This window comes from Staurois parvus, unplaced genomic scaffold, assembly GCF_062004578.1.
Source record: "Staurois parvus isolate SC_StPar_1 unplaced genomic scaffold, SC_StPar_1.0 ptg001672l, whole genome shotgun sequence".
In the NCBI taxonomy this organism is placed as follows: Eukaryota; Metazoa; Chordata; class Amphibia; order Anura; family Ranidae; genus Staurois; species Staurois parvus.
The window spans coordinates 38,000-65,774 of record NW_028319468.1 but is presented as its reverse complement, the minus strand read 5'-3'; the positions used below and the strand labels follow the sequence as shown (position 1 = coordinate 65,774).

General features: G+C 47.3%; 1 protein-coding gene across 1 annotated transcript in view; it reads left to right on the top strand.

Moving 5' to 3' along the window:
• LOC149434796 (DISP complex protein LRCH3-like) overlaps positions 1–27,775 on the top strand; it is an 86,043-nt gene that overhangs the window by 26,252 nt on the left and 32,016 nt on the right. The window contains 2 exon segments of the mRNA XM_089663353.1: positions 10,349–10,493; positions 15,005–15,131. Of these exon segments, the coding sequence (XP_089519479.1) occupies positions 10,349–10,493; positions 15,005–15,131 (272 nt within the window).

The window sequence follows — 27,775 nt, the reverse complement described above, 5'->3', positions numbered from 1 at the left end:
AACCATTTCTATACTCAGTCCCTCCATTTTCAGGGGCAGAAATGTAATTGGACAATTGACTATAATCATAAAATGTTGATTTGTAATATTTTGTTGAGAAACCTTTACTAACGAGGACTGCCTGAAGTCTGGGACCCATGGACATGACCAAAGACAGGGTTTCCTCCTTTCTGATGCTTTGCCTGAAGTCTGGAACCCATGGACATGACCAAAGACTGGGGTTCCTCCTTTCTGATGCTTTGCCTGAAGTCTGGGACCCATAGACATGACCAAAGACAGGGTTTCCTCCTTTCTGATGCTTTGCCTGAAGTCTGGGACCCATAGACATGACCAAAGACAGGGTTTCCTCCTTTCTGATGCTTTGCCTGAAGTCTGGGACCCATGGACATGACCAAAGACTGGGTTTCCTCCTTTCTGATGCTTTGTCTGAAGTCTGGAACCCATGGACATGACCAAAGACTGGGTTTCCTCCTTTCTGATGCTTTGCCTGAAGTCTGGAACCCGTGGACATTACCAAAAACTGGGTTTCCTCCTTTCTGATGCTTTGCCTGAAGTTTGGAACCCATGGACATGACCAAAGACTGGGTTTCCTCCTTTCTGATGCTTTGCCTGAATTCTGGAACCCATGGACATGACCAAAGACAGGGTTTCCTCCTTTCTGATGCTTTGCCTGAAGTTTGGAACCCATGGACATGACCAAAGACAGGGTTTCCTCCTTTCTGATGCTTTGCCTGAATTCTGGAACCCATGGACATGACCAAAGACAGGGTTTCCTCCTTTCTGATGCTTTGCCTGAATTCTGGAACCCATGGACATGACCAAAGACAGGGTTTCCTCCTTTCTGATGCTTTGCCTGAATTCTGGAACCCATGGACATGACCAAAGACAGGGTTTCCTCCTTTCTGATGCTTTGCCTGAATTCTGGAACCCATGGACATGATCAAAGACAGGGTTTCCTCCTTTCTGATGCTTTGCCAGGCTCTTACTGCAGCTGTCTTCAGTTCTTTGTTTGTGGGTCTTTCTGCCTTTGGTTGTGCCTTCAGCAAGTGAAATGAATGCTCAATGGAGTTGAGATCAGGTCATTGACTTGGCCATTGCAGAATATTCCACTTCTTTTACTTCACAAGCTCCTGGGTTGCTTTTGCAGTGTGTTTTGGATCATTGTCCATCTGTACTCTGAAGCACCGTCCAATCACCTTTGCTGCATTTGGCTGAATCTGGGCTGACAGTAGATCTGTAAACATTTCAGAATTCATCCGGCTGCTTCTGTCTTCTGTCACATGATCAATAACCACCAATGACCCAGTGCCACTGGAAACCATGTATTCCCATGCCATCACCCTGCCTCCGTCCATGCCATCACCCTGCCTCCGCCCATGCCATCACCCTGCCTCCGCCCATGCCATCACCCTGCCTCCGCCCATGCCATCACCCTACCTCCGCCCATGCCATCACACTGCCTCCACCATGTTTTACAGATGACGTTGTGTGCTTTGTGTCATGAGCTGTTCCAAGCCTTCTCCACACTTTGTTCTTCCCGTCATTCTGGTACAGATTCATCTTCGTTTCATCCATCCAAAGAATGCTTTTCCAGAACTGGTCTGGCTTTTTTAGATGTTTTTTGGCAAAGTCTAATCTGGCTTTTCTATTCTTCAGACTTATGAATGGTTTGTACCTTGTGGTGACCCCTCTGTATTTGCATCTTGAGGTGAACCCTCTGTATCTGCACCTTGTGGTGACCCCTCTGTATCTGCACCTTGTGGTGACCCCTCTGTATCTGCACCTTGTGGTGAACCCTCTGTATCTGCACCTTGTGGTGAACCCTCTGTATCTGCACCTTGTGGTGAACCCTCTGTATCTGCACCTTGTGGTGAACCCTCTGTATCTGCACCTTGTGGTGAATCTTCTGTATTTGCTCTCGTGAAGTCTTCTCTTGACTGTAGACTGACAATGATACGCCCACCTCCCGGAGAGTGTCCTTCACTTGTCTGGATGTTGTGAATGGGTTTTTCTTTACCATAGAGAGGATCCTGTGATCATCCACCACTGTTGTCTTCCGTGGACGTCCATGCCTTTTTATGTTGCTGAGCTCACCAGTGCTTTCTTCTTTCCTCAGAATGGACCAAACTGTTGATTTGGTCACTCCTAATGTTGCTGCGATCTCTCTGATGGATTTGTTTAATTTTTGAATCCCTACAATGGCCGGTTTCACTTGCATGGGCAGCTCCTTTGAATGCATGATGGAGGTTCACAGCAATAGATTCCAAATGCAAATACCACACTTAGAATCAACTCCAGACCTTTTACCTGCTTAATTGATGAAGAAATAATGGAGTAGCCCACACTTGGCCATGAAACAGCTTTTGATTCACTTGTCCAATTACTTTTGGTCTCTTGAAAAAGGGAGATAGCTACTCTTAAGAGGTTATAGAAATTATAGAGGAAGGAGCGGAGTCCTCCAGCACTGTAGAGTATTTCAGGAGAGGAGTTATAGAGGAAGGAGCGGAGTCCTCCAGCAGAGCAGAGTATTTCAGGAGAGGAGAGTTATAGAGGAAATAGCGGAGTCCTCCAGCAGTGCAGAGTATTTCAGGAGAGGAGTTATAGAGGAAGGAGCGGAGTCCTCCAGCAGAGCAGAGTATTTCAGGAGAGAAGAGTTATAGAGGAAGGAGCGGAGTCCTCCAGCAGTGCAGAGCATTTCAGGAGAGGAGAGTTATAGAGGAAGGAGAGGAGTCCTCCAGCAGTGCTGAGTATTTCAGGAGAGGAGAGTTATAGAGGAAGGAGCGGAGTCCTCCAGCAGTGCAGAGTATTTCAGGAGAGAAGAGTTATAGAGGAAGGAGCGGAGTCCTCCAGCAGTGCAGAGGATGAGAGGAGAGTTATAGAGGAAGGAGCGGAGTCCTCCAGCAGTGCAGAGGATGAGAGGAGAGGAGAGTTATAGAGGAAGGAGCGGAGTCCTCCAGCAGAGCAGAGTATTTCAGGAGAGGAGAGTTATAGAGGAAGGAGCGGAGTCCTCCAGCAGTGCAGAGTATTTCAGGAGAGAAGAGTTATAGAGGAAGGAGCGGAGTCCTCCAGCAGTGCAGAGTATTTCAGGAGAGGAGTTATAGAGGAAGGAGCGGAGTCCTCCAGCAGTGCTGAGTATTTCAGGAGAGGAGTTATAGAGGAAGGAGAGGAGTCCTCCAGCAGCGCAGAGTATTTCAGGAGAGGAGAGTTATAGAGGAAGGAGCGGAGTCCTCCAGCAGTGCAGAGGATTTCAGGAGAGTTATAGAGGAAGGAGCCGAGTCCTCCAGCAGGGCAGAGTATTTCAGGAGAGGAGTTATAGAGGAAGGAGCGGAGTCCTCCAGCAGTGCAGAGTATTTCAGGAGAGAAGAGTTATAGAGGAAGGAGCGGAGTCCTCCAGCAGTGCAGAGGATTTCAGGAGAGTTATAGAGGAAGGAGCGGAGTCCTCCAGCAGTGCAGAGTATTTCAGGAGAGGAGAGTTATAGAGGAAGGAGCGGAGTCCTCCAGCAGCGCAGAGTATTTCAGGAGAGGAGCGTTATAGAGGAAGGAACGGAGTCCTCCAGCAGTACAGAGTATTTCAGGAGAGGAGTTATAGAGGAAGGAGCGGAGTCCTCCAGCAGTGCAGAGTATTTCAGGAGAGGAGTTATAGAGGAAGGAGCAGAGTCCTCCAGCAGTACAGAGTATTTCAGGAGAGGAGAGTTATAGAGGAAGGAGCGGAGTCCTCCAGCAGTGCAGAGTATTTCAGGAGAGGAGTTATAGAGGAAGGAGCGGAGTCCTCCAGCAGTGCAGAGGATGAGAGGAGAGGAGTTATAGAGGAAGGAGCGGAGTCCTCCAGCAGTGCAGAGGATTTCAGGAGAGGAGTTATAGAGGAAGGAGCGGAGTCCTCCAGCAGTGCAGAGGATTTTTTTTTTTCTAATTACACAGAATTGTTGCTCATAAAGTCACTGAACTTCCTCATGTAACTCTATACAGGAAATCTCGGTCTGGTTGGACGGGAATCTTTCCATCCTTGTTAGTTCGGAGCCGTGTGGAGTTGTATATAATCTTATGACTGCAGATGTCATACTTTCCGGAGATGGATGTAGAATAGTCCGGGTTGGTGATATGGAGGTGTAGGGTGTTCAGGATTCAGCTGTGTTGTGTAGTCAGATGCCAGAGGCTTTGTTGTGTAATGTTACCCATAACATGCTCTAATGAAAGGCACATGTAGGGGGATGGGAGCGAATATTAACTTTACCATCCCTGCACCCTCCTTATTGGGAACATTTCCATCTGTGCTTTATATATCCCTTCCTCGAGATAGAATATAGAGCCATTTATCCAACCGTCCATCCAGAGCCTCTGGTGTATAGACCAGTTGGATAAATGGCTCTATATTTAGGATGTATCCGGTCTATAAACCAGAGGCTCTGGATGGACAGTTGGATAAATGGTTCTATATTTAGGATGTATGCGGTCTATAAACCAGAGGCTCTGGATGGACAGTTGGATAAATGGCTCTATATTTAGGATGTATCCGGTCTATAAACCAGAGGCTCTGGATGGACAGTTGGATAAATGGCTCTATATTTAGGATGTATCCGGTCTATAAACCAGAGGCTCTGGGTGGACAGTTGGATAAATGGCTCTATATTTAGGATGTATCCGGTCTATAAACCAGAGGCTCTGGATGGACAGTTGGATAAATGGCTCTATATTTAGGATGTATCCGGTCTATAAACCAGAGGCTCTGGATGGACAGTTGGATAAATGGCTCTATATTTAGGATGTATCTGGTCTATAAACCAGAGGCTCTGGATGGACGGTTGGATGTTGACTTTATATTTGGTTTCTGTGTCAATCCCATTCCTGTAAAACAACAGAGATGAAAAGTTTGAATCTAATTTAGTTGTTGCAGAAAGTTGTCAGATAAAGCCATACATGATAGGCAGGTCCTCCTGTCACCTGAGGTGGCACTATGCCATCCTTCTACAAGACTCGAGTGTTCCTTGCATTGTGCCAACTCGTCTTCCAAGGCTGAAGTGCCCATTCCTCTTCCCTCACCCACAAGCCCTGACGTGTGACAAATCCAAACATTAGTACAGCGGGGTCACAGTCCCGCCCCGGCCTCTTCATTATCTGGCCTCTCCCCGGCATCCCTGAATAAGCCTTGTTATTAGCGCTCTGGGCAGAGAGCCACAACCAAGTCATCACCGATGAGTCATGTGGTGGCCCCCGGGGCTCATTGACGCCCGGCCTCTGCCAGCACCGAGGGATGAGCGCAGGGACATGGCACGAGGATCTGGGGATTACACTGCAGGGATTGTTCAAGGAGGGAGAGGCTTGGAGGGGACAGACCAGGTCACGCTATAATTAAAGGGGAAAATATAGGTGAAAATCTATTCTGGAGTCTGCCTATATGGAGCTATAGTAAAGGCAACGTCTGCTTATTGCATACTGCCTCCCCTCCCCCTTCTTCAATCACTGCATTCAAGTTGCCGAAAAAAAAGACTCTATGGGGAGAAAAGTTTAAAAAGATATACTTACCTTACCCTCGGCTTCCTCACAAGGGTCATGTGAAGATCCTGAGACTTCCGAGATTACAAATCTCACGAGAAGAACCTCCAGCTGTCCATCCAGAGCCTCTGGTTTATAGACCGGATACGTCCTAAATATAGAACCATTTATCCAACTGTCCAATCAGAGCCTCTGGTTTATAGACCGGATACATCCTAAATATAGAACCATTTATCCAACTGTCCATCCAGAGCCTCTGGTTTATAGACCGGATACGTCCTAAATCTAGAACCATTTATCCAACTGTCCATCCAGAGCCTCTGGTTTATAGACCGGACACATCCTAAATATAGAACCATTTATCCAACTGTCCAATCAGAGCCTCTGGTTTATAGACCGGATACATCCTAAATATAGAGCCATTTATCCAACTGTCCATCCAGAACCTCTGGTTTATACACCGGGTACGTCCTAAATATAGAACCATTTATCCAACTGTCCATCCAGAACCTCTGGTTTATAGACCGGATACGTCCTAAATATAGAACCATTTGTCCAACTGTACAGCCAGAGCCTCTGGTTTATAGACTGGATACATCCTAAATATAGAACCATTTATCCAACTGTCCATCCAGAGCCTCTGGTTTATAGACCAGATATATACTAAATATAGAGCCATTTATCCAACTGTCCATCCAGAGCCTCTGGTTTATAGACTGGACACATCCTAAATATAGAGCCATTTATCCAACTGTCCATCCAGAGCCTCTGGTTTATAGACCGGATACATCCTAAATATAGAACCATTTGTCCAACTGTCCATCCAGAGCTTCTGGTTTATAGACCAGTTCCTGAAAAATGAAAAGGTGAATCATCTCCAAATCTCCTGGCTGCCCATAGCAAGGCCTTGATGCTCCATGCTGCTGGTCTAGTGGTCCATACACTACAAAACACAGCCTTGGATCGAGTGTCCCTTCTAGTGCTCACAATGGCAAGGCATTGGTTGGTGAAGCCAAGTGACCATGCTGACCAATGAGAAGTGCATCTGAGACTTCTTCCAGTAAGGTGTCCCAGAAGATAGAAGTGCATCTCTGTGGTCACTTAGTCATGCTGACCCATGAGAGCTTGCCAGTGCGAACATGATCTTGAATACTCATTCTGGGCCTGAACTGGTGGGGGGGGGCCCAGGGTTGAGAATGCACATCTATGCAGTCCACTGAGAGCACCAAACAATCGTCCAAGAGTCCCAAGGTTTTTATTGATACAATTGCTTCATTGCAGAAAAAAAGACAACACGTTTTTGAGGCCAAAAGACTACCCCCCTTCATCAGGGCTCAGGAATTTTGACTGTACTTAAAGAGTGACTCCACTTTTGTTGAGATCAAAACAATCCCCTTTGTGAGATGAATGTACATTGCAGAGATTCTAACAATCTTCATATCATATTCCTACCTTTTTATTTCTGTTTGAGTCACCGTGTCCTTTGCAGACTAATTCTGAATGGGGGGGTCTGGCTCAATATAACCTGTTGGTGCCCTGTCAGTGTCTCAGCATTACTGTGGGTGGTCTGTATACAAATACAGCCTGGAAACACTTCCAGACTGACACCCACCCATCAAGGCATTTTTATATTTGCATATAAAAAGTTATATTCGTTTTTCCAGAGGTGAGTGGGGGAGGGAGCGCTAAGAGGCATCTACACTGTGTGCATTTGGAGATGGACCATCAGCAATGGGGGTTAGTAGGAGGTCCATGTGGAGGTGGTGTCCATGCCCATCTGTAGTGGGGGGCTTGTAGTAGTATGGACGTCTCCGAGGAGGCAGTCGGCTGTAAGAGCTTGTAGATCCTCCTAATGCAGATAGAGAAGAGAGACGGCAGCGCCACTCTAAGTGTAGATGGTTAAAATCATGCAGATTTACTGGTAAAATGGCAATCATATAGGTAGGTAACAGGTAGGCATGCCAAGTAATGGGGGTCCAGTGGGAGCATCAGGTCCTTTGGCTGCACTCTGGGTGTTTTCCTGCTGCTCTGGTAGTGTCCAGGGCTTGGGAAGTAGCAGAGGGGCGCAGGGAGGCTCACAATGATGATGTCACCGCATGGACTGGGTTTCCAAGATGGCATGCGTTCGGAGCATGCTCACTCCTTCGTCAGGCCTTGTGCATGCTCTGAACGTGCGCCATCTTGGAAACCCAGTCCATGCGGTGACATCATCACTGTGAGCCTCCCTGCGCCCCTCTGCTATTCCCCGAGCCCTGGACACCACCGGAGCGGCAGGAAAACACCCAGAGAGTGGCCAAAGGACCTGATGCTCCCACTGGACCCCCATTACTTGACATGCCTACCCGTTACCTACCTATGTGAGTGCAATGTTACCAGTAAATCTGCCTGATTGTAACCGTCTACACTTAGAGTGGCGCTACCATCTCTCTTCTCTACCTATATTCGTTTTTCCTAATCTTTGTCAATAAAATCCATATCACAGACCGTGTCAGGGACAAAGCTGAAAATGAGCGCTTGTTCATAACCACTAAGGCTGGCCATACATTATACAATTTTCTTGAGAATTTTGCTTTAGATTTACCAAAGACCATATAATATGAGGTCAAAATTAAACAACACTTTCAATTGTATCCAATCAGGCGGGCCCTTGCACTACATAGCTGAAGGTAAATCTAAAGGAAATTGGGCAGAACCTGGACAGAAAATTGTATAATGTATGTCCAGCCTAAGTAACACAGACAGCTACACCACATACATACCTCGTGTGTGATTATGGTGCCGCCCTCACCTGCAGCCAAAGAAAGGACTCCTCCCAAACCAAGAAGTGAGTGAGGCAGAAAAGCAGGTTACATCCCGGTCATACATGCATCATAGACACAACATTGAAAGCACATGTACCAAAATTAAATGAATTCAAAACAACAAACGTGTGACGGTACATTTACCAATCGGGTATTTCTCTGTCACAATACACTGGTCCTATCATGCAGGTACTGAGCTTTATATATGTATATACAGTGGGGCAAAAAAGTATTTAGTCCCCACCAATTGTACAAGTTCTCCCACTTACAAAGATGAGAGAGGCCTGTAATTGGCATCATAGGGAGACCTCAACTATGAGAGACAAAATGAGAAAACAAATCCAGACAATCACATTGGCTGATCTGGAAAGAATTTATTTGCAAATTATGGTGGAAAATCAGTATTTGGTGAATATGAAAAGTTCATCTCAATACTTTGTTATATATCCTTTGTTGGCAATGACAGAGGTCAGACGTTTCCTGGAAGTCTTCACAAGGTTGGCACACACTGTTGCTGGTATGTTGGCCCATCCTCCATGCAGATCTCCTCTAGAGCAGTGATGTTTTGGGGCTGTCGCTGGGTAACACGGACTTTCAACTCCCTCCAAAGGTTTTCTATGGGGTTGAGATCTGGAGACTGGCTAGGCCACTCCAGGACCTTGAAATGCTTCTTACGAAGCCACTCCTTCATTGCCCGGGCAGTATGTTCGGGATCATTGTCATGTTGGAAGACCCAGCCACGTTTCATCCTCAATGCCCTTGCTGATGGAAGGAGGTTTGCACTCAAAATCTCATGATACATGGCCTCATTCATTCTGTCCTGTACATGGATCAGTCGTCCAGGTCCCTTTACAAAGAAACAGCCCCAAAGCACGATGTTGCCACCCCCATGCTTCACAGTAGGTATGGTGTTCTTTGGATGCAACTCAGCATTCTCTCTCCTCCAAACACGACGAGTTGTGTTTCTACCAAACAGTTCTATTTTGGTTTCATCTGACCATATGACATTCTCCCAATCCTCTTCTGGATCATCCAAATGCTCTCTAGCAAACTTCAGACGGGCCCCGGACATGTACTGGCTTAAGCAGGGGGACACGTCTGGCACTGCAGGATCTGAGTCCCTGGCGGCGTAGTGTGTTACTGATGGTAGCCTTTGTTACGTTGGTCCCAGCTCTCTGCAGGTCATTCACTAGGTCCCCCCGTGTGGTCCTGGGATTTTTGCTCACCGTTCTTGTGATCATTTTGACCCCACGGGGTGCAGGACAGAGGAGCCTCTTAAAGAAGAAGGTCCAGGTCTGTGAGAGCCAGAAATCTTGCTTGTTTGTAGGTGACCAAATACTTATTTTCCACCATAATTTGCAAATAAATTCTTTCCATATCAGCCAATGTGATTGTCTGGATTTGTTTTCTCATTTTGTCTCTCATAGTTGAGGTCTCCCTATGATGCCAATTACAGGCCTCTCTCATCTTTGTAAGTGGGAGAACTTGTACAATTGGTGGCTGACCATATACTTTTTTGCCCCACTGTAGATGTATTAGCCGCTTTCCGTCCGTCCTGTAGCAGAAATACTGCTACAAGGCGGCACGGGTGCTCAACATCACGTGTGTGTGTGTGTGTATATATATATATATATATATATATATAATGTGAATTTGCATTTCCAGGTAGGGGGAGCACGTGCTCCGTCATTCATGTCCCGACTGTCAATCCCGGCCGGTGATTACCCTCTGGCTACCCGGTGATCGCTGAGGATTACCGACGGGGCAGAGACCTGCATGTAAACAACACAGATCTCTCCCATCAGCTGCTACACACTGCTTTGTATGGCTCTGCATAGCATGTGTCTATATATGTGGTGTAGTTGTCTGTGTTACTTGGTGGTTATGTATAAGCGCTCGTTTTCAGCGTGAAATGCGTTGACCTCTTTGTCCCTGACACTGCCTGTGATATGGATTTTATCGATAAAGATTGAAGAGTGCAGCGGATTGCGGACGTTTTGTGCCTTGTGGTGTTGCAGGGCTTTGTGTTTCATGTACCATTTAAATTTCTCCTTCAGACTTATCGAAGAATCGTTTCTCTGAAGTCCCCGGAGAGCTGTGTCAGCTGGTGTCCCTGGAATCCCTGAACCTCTATCACAACTGCCTACGTACCCTTCCCGCGTGCATCTCCAACCTACAGGCCCTCACCTACCTGAACATAAGGTGAGTGAACCATAGAACGTCCTGCTTACAACACTCTTCTATCCACACAGGATCCCCAATACCTGAGCCCAGTCCTTCTCAACCAAGGTTCTGTTGAATCCTAGGGTTCCTGCAAAGATTTCCAGGGTTCTCTTGAGCGTTAAGCCGATATCTTTTGTTTGATGGTAACTGCGTATTATCTGAACCATATTCACCCGGCAGAGCCAGCATTTGCCTCTACGTATGCCTCTGACCACCAACAGGCATTTTACCCAGTAAGCATAAATTTAAGGGGTCACCAATGTAGGGGTCATTCTTTCCACCGAATGCCCATATATTGGGGTTTCATTTCACTGCCCACCAGTAAAAGAAGCCTTACTCCCATTGACCACCAATCTGAAAAGACAACTCTCCCACTAACCACCATAGTAAGGGAGGCCTTCTCCAATTACTAGCCCTTCTTCACTGACCACAAGTGTAACTGGAACTTTCTCCTATAACCACCAGTTCAAGGGGGCCTTCTCCAATTACTACCAATGTAGGTGGGCCTTCTTCACCAATCACCAATGTAACTGGAGCTTTCTCCAATAACCACCAGTTCAAGGGGGGCCTTCTCCAATTACTAGCAATGTAGGTGGGCCTTCTTCATTGACCACCAATGTATATGGGGCCTTCTCTAATTACCACTAATGTAGGTTGGCCATCTCTGATGACAAATAATGTAGTGGGGCACTATAGGAACCATCATTTTAAGGGGGCACTTTTCCACAGAATACTAATGAAATTTTCACTGTCTGCATCTCTACTTAAGAAGTAGGTGGGCCTTCTCTACTGACCACCATTGTGAGGGGAGCCTTTCACACCAAAAACCAGTGTAGTGGATCATTACGTGAACCATCAATGTAAAGGGGATACTTTTCACAGACTATCAATATAGTTTTCACTGTCTGCATCTCATTTCTAAGAAGGAATCTCTCCCATTGACCACGAATGAAATGGGACCACTCTCCATTTACCAACAATGTAGGTGGGGCTTGCCCACTTGCCATCATTGTAGGCGGGGCTTGCCCACTTGCCATCATTGTAGGCGGGGCTTGCCCACTTGCCATCATTGTAGGCGGGGCTTGTCCCCTTGCCATCATTGTAGGCGGGGCTTGTCCACTCGCCATCATTGTAGGCGGGGCGTGTCCCCTCGCCATCATTGTAGGCGGGGCGTGTCCCCTCGCCATCATTGTAGGCGGGGCTTGTCCCCCGGCCATTTTTGGAGGTGGGGCTTGTCCCCCGGCTATTATTGGAGGTGGGGCTCTTCCCCCGGCCGTTATTGGAGGTGGGGCTTGTCCCCCGGCCATTATTGGCGGCGGGGCTTGTCCCCCGGCCATTATTGGCGGCGGGGCTTGTCCCCCGGCCATTATTGGCGGCGGGCCTTGTCCACCGGCCATTATTGGAGGCGGGCCTTGTCCACCCGCCACCACTGTAACGGGGGTGGCCTTGTCCACCCGCCACCACTGTAACGGGGGGGGCCTTGTCCACCTGCCACCATTGTAACGGGGGGTCCAAACCTTGTCCTCCCACTATCTTTTTAACGGGGGGGGGGAACTTGTCCACCCACCACCAATGTAATGGGGGACCTCTCCACAGTGTGTGGGAGGGTCTTCTCTACTGACCACTGAGCTCTAAATGGACCACCATTGTTTGGACACTTTTCCACACACCTCCCATATTTCACTTCATTTTTTTTCCTAGCCATTATTAATTTTTTTGTTTACATTTTATGTTTATTACTGAGAATAACCTTGGTGTTCAATGCTCCACATTTTTATTTGTTATCCACCGCTGACTTGGATCATGCTATTATACTATGAGCTGTAGGTGTAATTATTTTTAGCAGGGGTTTCCTGGGAACTGGGAATCATCGTTGGGGTTCCTCTATAGCCGAGATGGTCTAGGCCTGCAGGGCTCAGTAATGGTACATTTCATGCATCCTTCCAAAGAAATGAATGGGATGACTACATAAGTTAATGAAGGCAAAAGCAGTCATGGAATGTTGAAAGGGACCGGATAAAGTTCTCCCAGCTGACAGCATCCAGAGTCCTAATTAGTGAGTGCTAAGAAATATTTTGGTCCAGGGAGTTGACTGTCCTCGAGGATCAAGAAGGAATTTGGCAACAGTAGCAGAAGGAGGTTTTGTTTTGTGCAGAGAGATTGAACTGGGTGGCCCATCAGTATTTTTCAGCCCTAATTATGTCACTTCATTCTAAGTCCCTGCCACCCTCTGACTCATTCAGTGACTAGCTCTGCTGATGGGTGGTTAGCTGTCTGTATGTGTCTTCATACTCCAAGCATTTATGTCAAATCATAATTTACATTATTTAGGTTTATAACTCCGAGCCTTCAGTCTACTGTAGAGATCAGCAAGGAGCAAGGTCACCTGGAGGGATGGAGGGGATTCCTTCCAGGTATGCAAGCCAGAGTCCTTCGTCTTAGTGATCAGCAAGGAGCAAGGTCACCTGGAGGGATGGAGGGGATTCCTTCCAGGTATGCAAGCCAGAGCCCTTAGTCTTAGAGATCAGCAAGGACAAGGTCACCTGGAGGGATGGAGGGGATTCCTTCCAGGTATGCAAGCCAGAGCCCTTCGTCTTAGTGATCAGCAAGGAGCAAGGTCACCTGGAGGGATGGAGGGGATTCCTTCCAGGTATGCAAGCCAGAGCCCTTAGTCTTAGTGATCAGCAAGGAGCAAGGTCACCTGGAGGGATGGAGGGGATTTCTTCTAGGAATGCAAGCCAGAGTCCCAGGCTTCAAAGAGTCCATTATCGAAGGGTCCATCACAAGTGACCCTATAAGATGCACCCCCAGCCTCACAAATGACCCTATAAGATACACCCCCAGCCTCACAGATGACCCTATAAGATGCACCCCCAGCCTCACAGATGACCCTATAAGATACACCCCCAGCCTCACAAGTGACCCTATAAGATACACCCCCAGCCTCACAAGTGACCCTATAAGCTATACCCCCAGCCTCACAAGTGACCCTATAAGATATACCCCCCGCCTCACAAGTGACCCTATAAGATATACCCCCGGCCTCACAAGTGACCCTATAGGATATACCCCCGGCCTCACAAGTGACCCTATAGGATATACCCCCGGCCTCACAAGTGACCCTATAGGATATACCCCCGGCCTCACAAGTGACCCTATAAGATATACCCCCGGCCTCACAAGTGACAAGTGATCCTATAAGATGGAGGGGATTCCTTCCAGGTATGCAAGCCAGAGCACTTAGTCTTAGAGATCAGCAAGGAGCAAGGTCACCTGGAGGGATGGAGGGGATTTCTTCTAGGAATGCAAGCCAGAGTCCCAGGCTTCAAAGAGTCGATCATCGAAGGGTCCATCAATCGGAGGAGGGATCAAAACCTTCAGTGTGAACCTAGCTTTAGACAGTAAGGATGACCAGGGAGGAGAGGTAAGGGCTTAAAAAATAAGCACCGATCCATCAAAGTCGCATAGAAATGCTTATTACCTTGCTGATGCAACTTCTAAAGGTGGATTAAAGTCACACTGTGTCTGTATGTGTCTTCATACTCCAAGCATTTATGTCAAACAAATCACAATTGACATTATTTAGGTTTATAACTACGAGCCTTCAGTCTACTGTAGAGATCAGCAAGGAGCAAGGTCACCTGGAGGGATGGAGGGGATTCCTTCCAGGTATGCAAGCCAGAGCCCTTAGTCTTAGAGATCAGCAAGGAGCAAGGTCACCTGCAGGGATGGAGGGGATTCCTTCTAGGAATGCAAGCCAGAGTCCCAGGCTTCAAAGGGTCGATCATCAAAGGGTCCATCAATCGAAGGAAGGATCAAAACCTACAGTGTGAACCTAGCTTTAGACAGTAAGGATGACCAGGGAGGAGAGGTAAGGGCTTAAAAAATAAGCACCGATCCATCAAAGTCGCATAGAAATGCTTCTTACCTTGATGATGCAACTTCTAAAGGTGGATTAAAGTCACACTGCATAGTCCTACTGTAAATCGAATGAAAATTCCATTAGAAAAATGGAGAGTGATATTGGGAAAATGCAAACGCGACAAAAACGAGGTAAAGACGCCTGCGTTTTTGATAGAGCAGTGTGAAAGTCGCTTAAGAATGTACATTGGGGGATGCAGGTGGGTCCTTCTAGGTATACCAGGGACCCCAGTCTACTACAGAGATCAGCAAGGATGAAGTCCATCAGGAAGGATGCAGGGGGGCCCTCTAGGTGTATATATACCAGAGACCCCAGTCTACTATAGAGATCAGCAAGGATGAAGTACATCAGGGAGGTGCAGGGGGTCCTTCTAGGTATACAAGCCGGGGACCCCAGTCTACTACAGAGATCAGCAAGGATGAAGTACATCAGGGAGGATGCAGGGGGTCCTTCTAGGTATACAAGCCGGGGACCCCAGTCTACTACAGAGATCAGCAAGGATGAAGTCCATCTGGAGAAAATTGAAGTTGTTCTTTTTCTCATGAACTTCCTGTCCTTGTTTCCACAGCCGAAACCTCCTCACCTCTCTACCCCCCTACCTCTGTCGTCTTCCTCTCACCGTCCTCATCGCCAGTAATAACAAGCTGAACACCATTCCAGAGGAGGTGGGCGCCATGACCAACCTGCGGCAGCTGGTGAGTAGCCTATTGGGTGAGATGTATGGACTGACCTGCCGGCTGAATGGAGGAGGGGAATTGCATGCCATTGCTTCACTGTTGAAGTGGTAGGACGTGGCGGGATGTAGGTGGGAGCCATGTGTAGGACATGAGACCTCCTGTACATGTCTGTGTGGAAGAAGTTACCTGTCCATCTTACAGTGTCCCTCAAAAAAAGGGATTGCATTACCAGTCTCTTGTACTTGGAGGTATTACCATTTTGGGGGCCTGTATCTCCTGAATTCCCTCTGTCCCAGCACTGCAGCTTCCGTCGGACCCTGTCTTAGGGGAATCTTGCACATAGTCGATCCTCATGTGCATCTCTGGATGAGCTGACTCGGCATTTGTACAGCCACCAGTATATCAGTCAGTGCCCTGCTGGTTCTGTCCGTCCTTCCATTACTAATCAATCACTGGCCTGGACCACATGCACATACGATGTCTTCACTGGCCACATGCACATACAATGACTTCACTGGCCACATGCACATACGATGACTTCACTGGCCACATGCACATACGATGACTTCACTGGCCACATGCACATACGATGTCTTCACTGGCCACATGCACATACGATGACTTCACTGGCCACATGCACATACGATGTCTTCACTGGCCACATGCACATACGATGTCTTCACTGGCCACATGCACATACAATGACTTCACTGGCCACATGCACATACGATGACTTCACTGGCCACATGCACATACGATGTCTTCACTGGCCACATGCACATACGATGACTTCACTGGCCACATGCACATACGATGTCTTCACTGGCTCACATGCACATACGATGACTTCACTGGCCACATGCACATACGATGACTTCACTGGCCACATGCACATACGATGACTTCACTGGCCACATGCACATACGATGTCTTCACTGGCTCACATGCACATACGATGACTTCACTGGCCACATGCACATACGATGACTTCACTGGCCACATGCACATACGATGTCTTCACTGGCCCACATGCACATACGATGTCTTCACTGGCCACATGCACATACGATGTCTTCACTGGCCACATGCACATACGATGACTTCACTGGCCCACATGCACATACGATGTCTTCACTGGCCACATGCACATACGATGTCTTCACTGGCCCACATGCACATACGATGTCTTCACTGGCCCACATGCACATACGATGTCTTCACTGGCCCACATGCACATACGATGACTTCACTGGCCACATGCACATACGATGACTTCACTGGCCACATGCACATACGATGACTTCACTGGCCACATGCACATACGATGACTTCACTGGCCCACATGCACATACGATGTCTTCACTGGCCACATGCACATACGATGTCTTCACTGGCCCACATGCACATACGATGTCTTCACTGGCCCACATGCACATACGATGTCTTCACTGGCCCACATGCACATACGATGTCTTCACTGGCCCACATGCACATACGATGTCTTCACTGGCCCACATGCACATACGATGTCTTCACTGGCCACATGCACATACGATGTCTTCACTGGCCACATGCACATACGATGACTTCACTGGCCACATGCACATACGATGACTTCACTGGCCACATGCACATGCGATGTCTTCACTGGCCACATGCTTGTTACATGTCAGTGACTTACAATGTAGCAAAGAATACAAGTGACCTCAAAGCTTGCACATTAAAGATAAAGTTTAGGCTGCTTATATTTTGTCCTCCCTGGTCCCCCCTTCATCAACATACTATTTGTAAAGGAAACGGTTTCTCTTTTGATTCCATAACTTATTTTATAACCGGTGACTTCATCACTGGGTCTCTATACTTCTCTATGCAGACAGATCATTGCTGGTGGGAGGGGCCAGCAGGGTGCTGTACATGGCTTCCTGAAAACATCACAGCATCCTCACTCGGGCCCTCAGACGTAATGCAAGCAGTGAAAGGAGTTATGCAAGTATTTAAAGTCATTGATGAATAGGTGTCATTCTGGAGTGGGTGTTCCTAAGCAGACTGGATTTGCATGCAGACCACATGTGTGCTAAACCTCCATGATTGACAGAACTGAAATCCAGGGAAGGTGCGGGGCCAGGGACAGTCAGGCTGGGGAGGAAAGAGCTAGATGAGGCTGGACGTCCTCCAGCCAGGAAATGAGGCGGTGCTCTGATTGGCTGTGACTTCTAATGCACATTGTGAGAAGCTCACAGTGTGCAGTGAAATCGGAGTAAGCCATTTAAATCTAGGAGAGGAGCTGGTACACCTGTACAAGATGGAGGGGAGGAGCCGGTACACCTGTGCAAGACTGGAGGGGAGGATCCGGTAGACCTGCGCAAGACTGGAGGGGAGGAGCCGGTACACCTGTGCAAGACTGGAGGGGAGGAGCCGGTACACCTGTGCAAGACTGGAGGGGAGGAGCCGGTAGACCTGCGCAAGACTGGAGGGGAGGATCCGGTACTCCTGCGCAAGACTGGAGGGGAGGAGCCGGTACTCCTGCGCAAGACTGGAGGGGAGGAGCCGGTACTCCTGCGCAAGACTGGAGGGGAGGAGCCGGTACTCCTGCGCAAGACTGGAGGGGAGGAGCCGGTAGTCCTGCGCAAGACTGGAGGGGAGGAGCCGGTAGTCCTGCGCAAGACTGGAGGGGAGGAGCCGGTAGTCCTGCGCAAGACTGGAGGGGAGGAGCCGGTAGTCCTGCGCAAGACTGGAGGGGAGGAGCCGGTAGTCCTGCGCAAGACTGGAGGGGAGGAGCCGGTACTCCTGCGCAAGACTGGAGGGGAGGAGCCGGTACACCTGCGCAAGACTGGAGGGGAGGAGCCTGTACACCTGCGCAAGACTGGAGGGGAGGAGCCGGTACACCTGTGCAAGACTGGAGGGACGGCTTCATGTCACCTGTAGCAGCCGTATTCCTGTCTTCATGGTTCTCCTTATTAATGTGTGTTTTATATTTTCCCAGGCTTGGCAGCCGTGTGATTTCTGCACGACTCGTAGTCATCAGTATAGGCAACAGCCGGGCAGGAAAAGTGCAGACAGGTGTCAGAGTTGTGATCAGCAGGATTGGCTGAGACTGGCAACAGCTGGGCAATAAAGGTACAGAGGCAGCAGGTACAGTCCTAGTCATCAGGACTGGCAACAATGGGGCAGCAAATTGCAGAGGTAGCAGGCAAGATTGGCAACAACTGGGCAATAGAAATTGCAGAGATAACAGACCTAGTTTTAATTGGCAGGATTGGCAGAAATCTGGGAAGAGAAGTGCAGAGGCAGCAGGCAGGCATGATTGGCAACAAATGGGCAGCGAAAGTTCAGAAGCAGCAGATTTGTGGTCCGCAGGACTAACGGAGATTGGCAACAATCGGCCAACAGGCAGAGTCATAGTCCGCAGTATTGGCAACAATCTGGCAAAAAATTTGCAGAGGCAGGTGACAGAGTTGTGGTCCGTACAATTGGCTGAGAATAGCAACAACTGGGCGATAAAAGTGCAGAGCAAACAAAGTTGTAGTCAGCAGGCGTTATGGTGGTCCGGATTGGCAATGCTCGGGCAACAAAAGTTCAGAAGCAACAGAGAGACTTGTAGTCAGCAAGATTGGCAACGATTGGGCAACTAAATTGCAGAAGTATCAGGCAGATTTATGGTCAGCAGGAATGAGATTGGCAACAATTGGGCAAGAAATCTGCAGAGGCAGGTGGCTGAGGTGTGGTCAGCAGGATTGGCTGAGATTGGGCAATAAAGGTGCATAGGCAGCAGGCAGAGTTGTAGTCAGTAGGATTGGCAAAAAAAAGCGCAGAGACGGCAGGCAGAGTCATAATCAGCAGGATTAGCAACAATGGGGAAACAAAATTGCAGCTGCATCAGGCAGAATTGTGGTCAGCAGGATTGGCAACGATCGGGCAACAAATGTACAGAGGCAGCGGACTGAGTCGTAGTCAACAAGACTGGCAACAGTTGGGCAACAAATGTGCAGAGGCAGCAGGCAGAGTCTTAGCCAGCAGGACCGGCAGCCTCGGCAGCAGGCAGACTCATGGTTTGTAGGAATGGTAATGATCATGCAACAAAAGTGCAGGGGCAGCAGAGTCATAGTCAGCAGGATTGGCAAAGATTGGCAACAATCAGCCAATAAAAAGTGTGGAGGCAGCAGAAGAAGTCCTAGTCAGCAGGATTGGTAACAGGTGGACAAGAAGAGCCATGGTCAAAGGAGCACTGTAGAGGCTGGTCATTATCCAGCGGGGTCAGTAACAGGAGACGGTAATAGATCACAGGTGATAGGTGAAGACCACACCGCACAGAGTTCAGACAGATCTTTGCCTCAACAGCTCATCTGGAGCCAACATGAGCACCAATGGCAAGCAAACCGGCAGGTTTATGGATGACGACACACACCCATCAGTGCACCCTGACATGCATGCATGTACAGCGCCTTGAAAAAGTCTTCTTCCCCCTCGAAATGTCCCCCATGTTGTCATGTTACAACCAAAAACGTCAATGTATTTTATTGGGATTGGATGTGATAGACCGACACAAAGTGGCACATCATTGTGAAGTGGAAGGAAAATCAGAAATGGTTTTCAATTTTTTTTTACAAATTAAATCTGTGAAAAGTGTGGCATGCATTTGTATTCAGCGCCCTTTACTCAGATACCCCTAACTAAAATCTAGTGGAACCAATTGCCTTCATTAGTCACCTAATTAGTAAATAGAGTCCACCTGTGTGTCATGTAATCTCAGTATAAATCCAGCTGTTCTGTGAAGCCCTCAGAGGTTTGTTAGAGGACATTAATGAACAAACAGCAACATGAAGGCCAAGGAACACATCAGACAGGTCAGGGATAAAGTTGTGGAGAGGTTTAAAGCAAGGTTAAGTTATAAAAAATCTCCCAAGCTTTGAACATCTCACAGAGCACTGTTCAATCCATCATCCGAAAATGGGACAACTGCACACCTACCAAGACATGGCCGTCCACCTAAACTGACAGGCCGGGCAAGGAGAGCATTCATCAGAGAAGCAGCCAAGAGGCCCATGGGAACTGTGGAGGAGCTGCAGAGATCCACAGCTCAGGGGGGAGAATCTGTCCACAGTACAACTATTAGTCATGTACTCCACAAATCTGGCCTTTATGGAAGAGTGACAAGAAGAAAGCCATTGTTGGAGGAAAGCCATAAGAAGTCCCGTTTGCAGTTTGTGAGAAGCCATGTGGGGGACACAGCAAACATGTGGAAGAAGGGGCTCTGGGCAGAGGAGACCAAGATTAAAATTTTTGGCATAAAAGCAAAACACTATGTGTGGCGGAAAACTAACACTGCACATCACCCTAAATACACCATCCCCACTGTGAAACATGGTGGTGGCAGCATCATGTGGTGGGGATGCTTTTCTTCAGCAGGGACAGGGAAGCTGGTCAGAGTTGAGGGGAAGATGGATGGAGCCAAATACAGGTCAATCTTGGAAGAAAACCTTTTTAGAGTCTGCAAAAGACTTGAGACCGGGGCGAAGGTTCCCCTTCCAGCAGGACAACAACCCGAAACATCCAGCCAGAGCTACAATGGAATGGTTCAGATCAAAGCATCTTCATGTGTTAGAATGGCCCAGTCACAGTCCAGACCCAAATCCAATGGAGAATCTGTGGGAAGACCTGAAAATTGCTGTTCCCAGCCGTTCTCCATCCAATCTGACAGCTTGAGTGATTCTGCAAAGAAGAACGGGCAGAAATGTCCCTCTCTAGATGTGCAAAGAGACATCCCCAAAAAGACTTGCAGCTGGAATGGCAGCCAAAGGGGGTCCTACAAAGTATTGACTCCGGAGGGCCAAATACAAATGTCCCCCACACTTCTCACAGATTTATTGGTCACAAATGTTGGAAACCATTTCTCATTTTCCTTCCACTTCACAAATATGGGCCACTTTGTGTCGGTCCATCACATCCAATCCCAATAAATACATTGTAACATGACAACGTGGGGGGGGGATACATTGTAACATGATAACATGGGGGGGGAATACATTGTAACATGATAACATGGGGGGAATACATTGTAACATGATAACATGGGGGGGGGGAATACATTGTAACATGACAACATGGGGGACATTTCAGGGGGATACATTGTAACATGACAACATGGGGGACATTTCAGGGGGGGATACATTGTAACATGACAACATGGGGGACATTTCAGGGGGAATACATTGTAGCATGACAACATGGGGGACATTTCAGGGGGAATACATTGTAACATGACAACATGGGGGACATTTCAGGAGGGAATACATTGTAACATGACAACATGGGGGACATTTCAGGGGGAATACATTGTAACATGACAACATGGGGGACATTTCAGGGGGAATACATTGTAACATGACAACATGGGGGACATTTCAGGGGGAATACATTGTAACATGACAACATGGGGGACATTTCAGGAGGGAATACATTGTAGCATGACAACATGGGGGACATTTCAGGAGGGAATACATTGTAGCATGACAACATGGGGGACATTTCAGGGGGAATACATTGTAACATGACAACATGGGGGACATTTCAGGAGGGAATACATTGTAGCATGACAACATGGGGGACATTTCAGGGGGAATACATTGTAACATGACAACATGGGGGACATTTCAGGGGGAATACATTGTAACATGACAACATGGGGGACATTTCAGGAGGGAATACATTGTAACATGACAACATGGGGGACATTTCAGGGGGATACATTGTAACATGACAACATGGGGGACATTTCAGGGGGATACATTGTAACATGACAACATGGGGGACATTTCAGGGGGATACATTGTAACATGACAACATGGGGACATTTCAGGGGGATACATTGTAACATGAGAACATGGGGGACATTTCAGGGGTGTGAAGACTTTTTCAAGGCCCTGTATCTGCTTGGTGATATAATAACACGCGGCCTGTCATGACTTTCCTGACACAACCTCACTGTATGCAAAACTGCAAAAACCACCAAATGTGGGTGTCGGGTAAATCGGAGGTTGGGGTGTATCTGGCTCCTCTCTCTGATGGTAGGGTATGATACAAGTCAGGTTGTCAGGCGGGTGTTGTGTATAGATGGGGGAGGGGGGGTTGTGTTGGAGCCGTCAGTGGCTCTCTCTGATCAGCGGAAGATGTTGGCTCATTCTGCTCAGCGGGATTGTGTAATCTCAGGTTTCCTGCTCTTACTATGTGCGAGTCTCTCCCCCCTCCCCTCCTCCTCCATACTTCATTATGGGTATAGTGAGCATGCCCCCCCCCCCGTTTCCTGTATTATACAGCTCTGTATATACTGTACTTCTGATAGCTGATGGTTATACAGAGCAAGATGGCTGCCAGACATCACCCTGTCACATGCTGCAGGGTCACGTCATCGAGGGCAAAGGCCTGAAAACTGGCACAACATCTCATCCAGCACCTTCGCAATTTTCCAGACGTCCAGCAATTACAGCACCTCTGTCCGCAGATCATTCCCGCTTCAGGCCAAGCAGTTTGGGCCGTCGCCAGTATTACCAAATCCCATTACTTTAGTCCGCGGTACCCCCTGCTTGTCATAGACAAAATAGACGCGGCTCCTGAGCCCCCTCGTGTGACCTTACACCGTATCTGATAGTGGTGAACCGAAACCGAAAATGCAGGATGCATTAGCCAAAAAAACAAAACCAGAATGGAAAGGTTTAAAAAAATATATATATATTTTTATATAGAATTGTATTATCTTCAACTTTTTAATTGAAATCATGAATTTAAATGAATATGAATTTTATTTTCAATACCTTTTTCGGCCAATAGGCTGCTTTCTTGCTGAACAGTTTTTAAAGCGTTTTAAAAAAAAAAAAAAAACTCAAGAAAAATGCATCCCTTTTAAATTCAATGCATGTCTTCACACTGGTCCATTGCGCTTCCTTTGCGGCGTTAAAAATCCTGGTTGGCGCATTTTTGGTGCATATTTGGCGAGGTTAAAATAAAGAAAACGCACCAAAAACGCAACTCCCCATTGAGGCCTGGTTCACACCAATGTGGTTTTTTTGTTTGTTTTTTTTTTTTTTTTTTTTTTTTCTTTTTGTGCTTTTTGCATAAAACACGCTACAGTCAGTTTAATTTGGTTTCCCATGAGACACATTCGCATCTATGCTTTTTTTTTCCCCCAAATTTTTGGACTTTTTCATTTATATAGCAAAAAATAAAAATCCCAGTGGTGAATAAATACCACTAAAATAAAGCTTTATCTGTCTCAAAAAAAAAAAGTTAAAAATTCCATATGGGTACAGTGTTGCATGACCGCGCAATTGTCATTCAAAGTGTGATAGCGCTGAAAGCTGAAAATTGGCCTGGACTGGAAGGGGGGGAAAGCGTCCAGACTGGAAGGGGGGGGGAAGTGTCCGGACTGGAAGGGGGTGAAAGTGTCCGGACTGGAAGGGGGGGAAAGTGTCCGGACTGGAAGGGGGGGGAAGTGTCCGGACTGGAAGGGGGGGAAAGTGTCCGGACTGGAAGGGGGGGAAAGCGTCCGGACTGGAAGGGGGGGGAAAGCATCCGGACTGGAAGGGGGGGGGAAGCGTCCGGACTGGAAGGGGGGGGAAAGCGTCCGGACTGGAAGGGGGGGAAAGCGTCCGGACTGGAAGGGGGGGGAAAGCGTCCGGACTGGAAGGGGGGGGAAAGCGTCCGGACTGGAAGGGGGGGGAAAGCGTCCGGACTGGAAGGGGGGGGAAAGCGTCCGGACTGGAAGGGGGGGGGAAAGCGTCCGGACTGGAAGGGGGGGGAAAGCGTCCGGACTGGAAGGGGGGGGAAAGCGTCCGGACTGGAAGGGGGGGGGGAAAGCGTCCGGACTGGAAGGGGGGGGAAAGCGTCCGGACTGGAAGGGGGGGAAAGCGTCCGGACTGGAAGGGGGGGGGGAAGTGTCCGGACTGGAAGGGGGGTGAAAGTGTCCGGACTGGAAGGGGGGGAAAGCGTCCGGACTGGAAGGGGGGGAAAGCGTCCGGACTGGAAGGGGGGGAAAGCGTCCGGACTGGAAGGGGGGGAAAGCGTCCGGACTGGAAGGGGGGGAAAGCGTCCGGACTGGAAGGGGGGGAAAGTGTCCAGACTTGAAGTGGTTAATCTGCCCAGAAACAAGTTGTCCTAAAAAAAAAATTTAAAAAATGGGCTCAAAAACACACGAAAAAACACAAGAAAGACCAAAATGAAAAATTGCATTGGTGTGAACCAGGCCTGAAATACATTGAAAATACAGCAAAAATGCACATGTTGCATTTTTTTTTAATGTGCTTTTGCATTTTTAATCTGCCCAGCAACAAGTTGGCACTGCAAAATGGACAAAACACAAACTGCATTGGCATGAACCAGGCCTGAAATGCATTGAATTGCGGCAAAAAGGCATGCACGTTACCATTTTGATGCATTTTTTGGAGTCCCATTACCTATGCAAAACGCACTCTAAACTTGGTGAAATCGCTCCAAAATTGCGTGTTTTCAGCAGCCATTATTGGCACCTTTTTTCCTATAGGCAAAATACCTATTTTCTGCCAATACATTTCAGCCACCGATATATTGGTGCAACCCTAGTATCTAAACCAACAATTGTCACATATTGCAGCTAGCCAGTCCTTGGGTGCCGATTTTTATTCTGTTTTCTTTTTCCCCCATCTAGTGATCCTGCCAGTAACTTCATGTCCAGGGGGGGAGGGGAGATTGAGATTTCAGTTCATCCCACAGGAATTGACGAGGACATCAAATACCAGTTCAGATGTTTGTACCAATGAGTAATGCAGCACAAGAATTCCTCGTTGATGGCAACATTTGATGTGATCTTTATAAACAATTTTCAGACATTTCTGAAGTTAAAGCCTTGATGAAGGTGGAATGTGTGAACCTGAAACGTGTTGGATATCTTATTCTATTGATTATCCAGTATAAAAAAACTCTTTATATTCTATCACTATAGACTCCCTTACTGCTTTTTTCATATCTGGATTTCCCTCAAGACCCCCCTCTTGGATATCCTATCCTGTTGATTGATCACCATTGATGTGGCATAACCACTTTCTACATATCTGGATTCCCCTGAAGACCCCCACATTGGATATCTTATTGATTATCCAATAAAATACCATTGTGGAATCTATCACCATTGTTGTGGCACCCCTTCAGCTTTATTCATGTCTGGATTTCCCTCAAGCCCCCCATGTTGGATCTCCTATCCTATTGATTATCTAGTAAAATGCCACTGTGGTCTCTATCATCATTGGTCTAGCACCATTTCTGCTTTCTACAGATCTGGATTTCCTTCTGGACCCCCACATTGGAGTTGTATCTTATTCATAATCCAATAAAATACCACTTTGGAGATCTGGATTTCCCTTAGGACTCCTTCCAGTCACCACTGTTGTGGCACCCCTACGGCTTTCTTCATATATGAATTTCCTTCAGGGCCCCCATATTGGATCTCCTATCCTACTGATTATCCAATAAAATACCATTGTGGGCTCTGTCATCATTGGTCTGGCACCATTTCTGCTTTCTGTAGATCTGGATTTCCTTAAGGACCCCTACATTGGAGTCGTATCTTATTGATAATCCAATAAAATACCACTTTGGACATCTGGATTTCCCTTAGGACCTCTTCTTATCACATTTGGTGTGGGACCCCCATGATTTTCTACATATCTTCTGGATTTCATTCAGGACCATTACATTGGATAACTTATTCTATTGATTATCCGATTAAACACTTTAGACTCTATAATCATTGGTGTGGCTCCTTTACTGCTTTCTATATATTTGGATTTCCCCCAGGACCTCATATTGGAAGGCTTATTCTAGTCATAATCCAATAAAATACCACATTTGACATATCTGGATTCCCCTCAAAACCCCCCACATTGGATATCTTATCTTACTGATACTCCAGTAAAATGCCACTGTGACCTCTGTCATCATTGGTCTGGTGCCATTCCTGCTTTCTACAGATCTGGATTCCCCTCAGGACCCCTTCCTATCACCATTGGTGTGGCGCCACTATGGCTTTTTACATGTCTGGATTCCCCTCAGGACCATTACAATTGGATATAATATCCTGTTGGGGAAAAAAAAAAAAACTTTAGACCAGAGGTGTCAAACTAAATTTCATGGGCCGCATCTGCATTATGATTGCCCTCAAAGGGCCAGTTGCATCTGTAAGAGTAGATGTCAAGAGCAACTCATTCCCTCTTACATCAGATGTCAACGTTTCCCTCAGAGGAAGACTGGAGTCTGCTGAATGTTGAGACCAGGGAAGGTGCAGATGAGGAGGTGCAGTAGCTGCACAGCAAGGCACAGGATCTGTAGGAGAAGTCCTGTCCTCTCTGCTGCTGACTGCTTAGATGGGAGGCAGAGCAGTGATGAACCTCTTCATGGCATAGAGAAGTGCAGGATCTGGTGAAGTCCTGTCCTTCTCTCTACTGCCGATGTAGGGGTGGAGACGAGGGGGGTGCTGCAGGAGAGGTGCGAGAGCCAAATGAAATAGTCTGGTGGGCCAGATTCGGCCTGCGGGCCTTGTGTTTACGTGTGCTTTAGACTCGATCATCATTGGTGCGCCTCCCTTACTGCTTTTGCATCTCTGGCTTTCCCTCAGGACCACCACATTGGATATCTTATCCTACTAATTATCCAATAAAATACCACCGTGGTCTTTTATCACCCTTGTTCCCACCTTACTGATTTCTGCATATCTGGATTTCTGATAGGACCCCACCTAGATATCTTATCCTAAAGACTGTTAAATAAAAATACCGCAATAGACTCTATCACCAATGGTGTGGCATCTACCACTTTTTACATATCTGGATTTCCTTCAAGACTGAATATCTTATCCCATTGAATATCCAATTTTAAAAACCACCACGGACTTATTCATAATCATCATTTTTTTGTAACCCTTATGACTTTTCTACATATCTGGATTTGCCACAGGACCACCATATTGGATGAGGAAAGAAACTTGCCTCTTCCTCAGAGCCAACTGACCAAATGTCTTGAGCAGACATTTGGTCAGTTGGCTCTGAGGAAGAGGCAAGTCCTCGAAACACGTCAGCCTTTTGGATGTCTATACTCCCTATTGCGGACTGTTACTCAGCACGGTGTTGACCCAGCTGTTCTTCATGATGTGCCTTGACTATATTGTCATTTGTGAGTACAACACATACTTTATTTTTTATTAAACATTTTTTATGGTAATGCACTAGGGCCGTGCGCCCTCTGTTTTTTCTTTCCTCATTCAGTATATTTGGATTTCCCCGGTCCATTTGAGGGCAGCAAGGTGTGCATGTTCCAGGACATTCCTTATGTGGTTGTAGCCTGCATCGAGTTCATCCCCAAGCGCAGGAGCATTTGTGTTTGCTGGTTCTTTGTTCCACCATATTGGATATCTTATCCTGTTGACTATCCAATAAAAAAACACTGTGGATTTGGTCTCCATTGGTGTAGCACCTCCTCAGTTTTCTGCATACCTGGAATTCCTTCAGGACCATTACATTGGATATCTTATTCTATTGATTATCCAATTAAACATTATTGGTGTTACCTTCTTACAGTTCTGCTTTTCCCTCAGGACCCCTGTGTTGGATATCTTATCCTATTACCTATCCATTTAAAAAAAA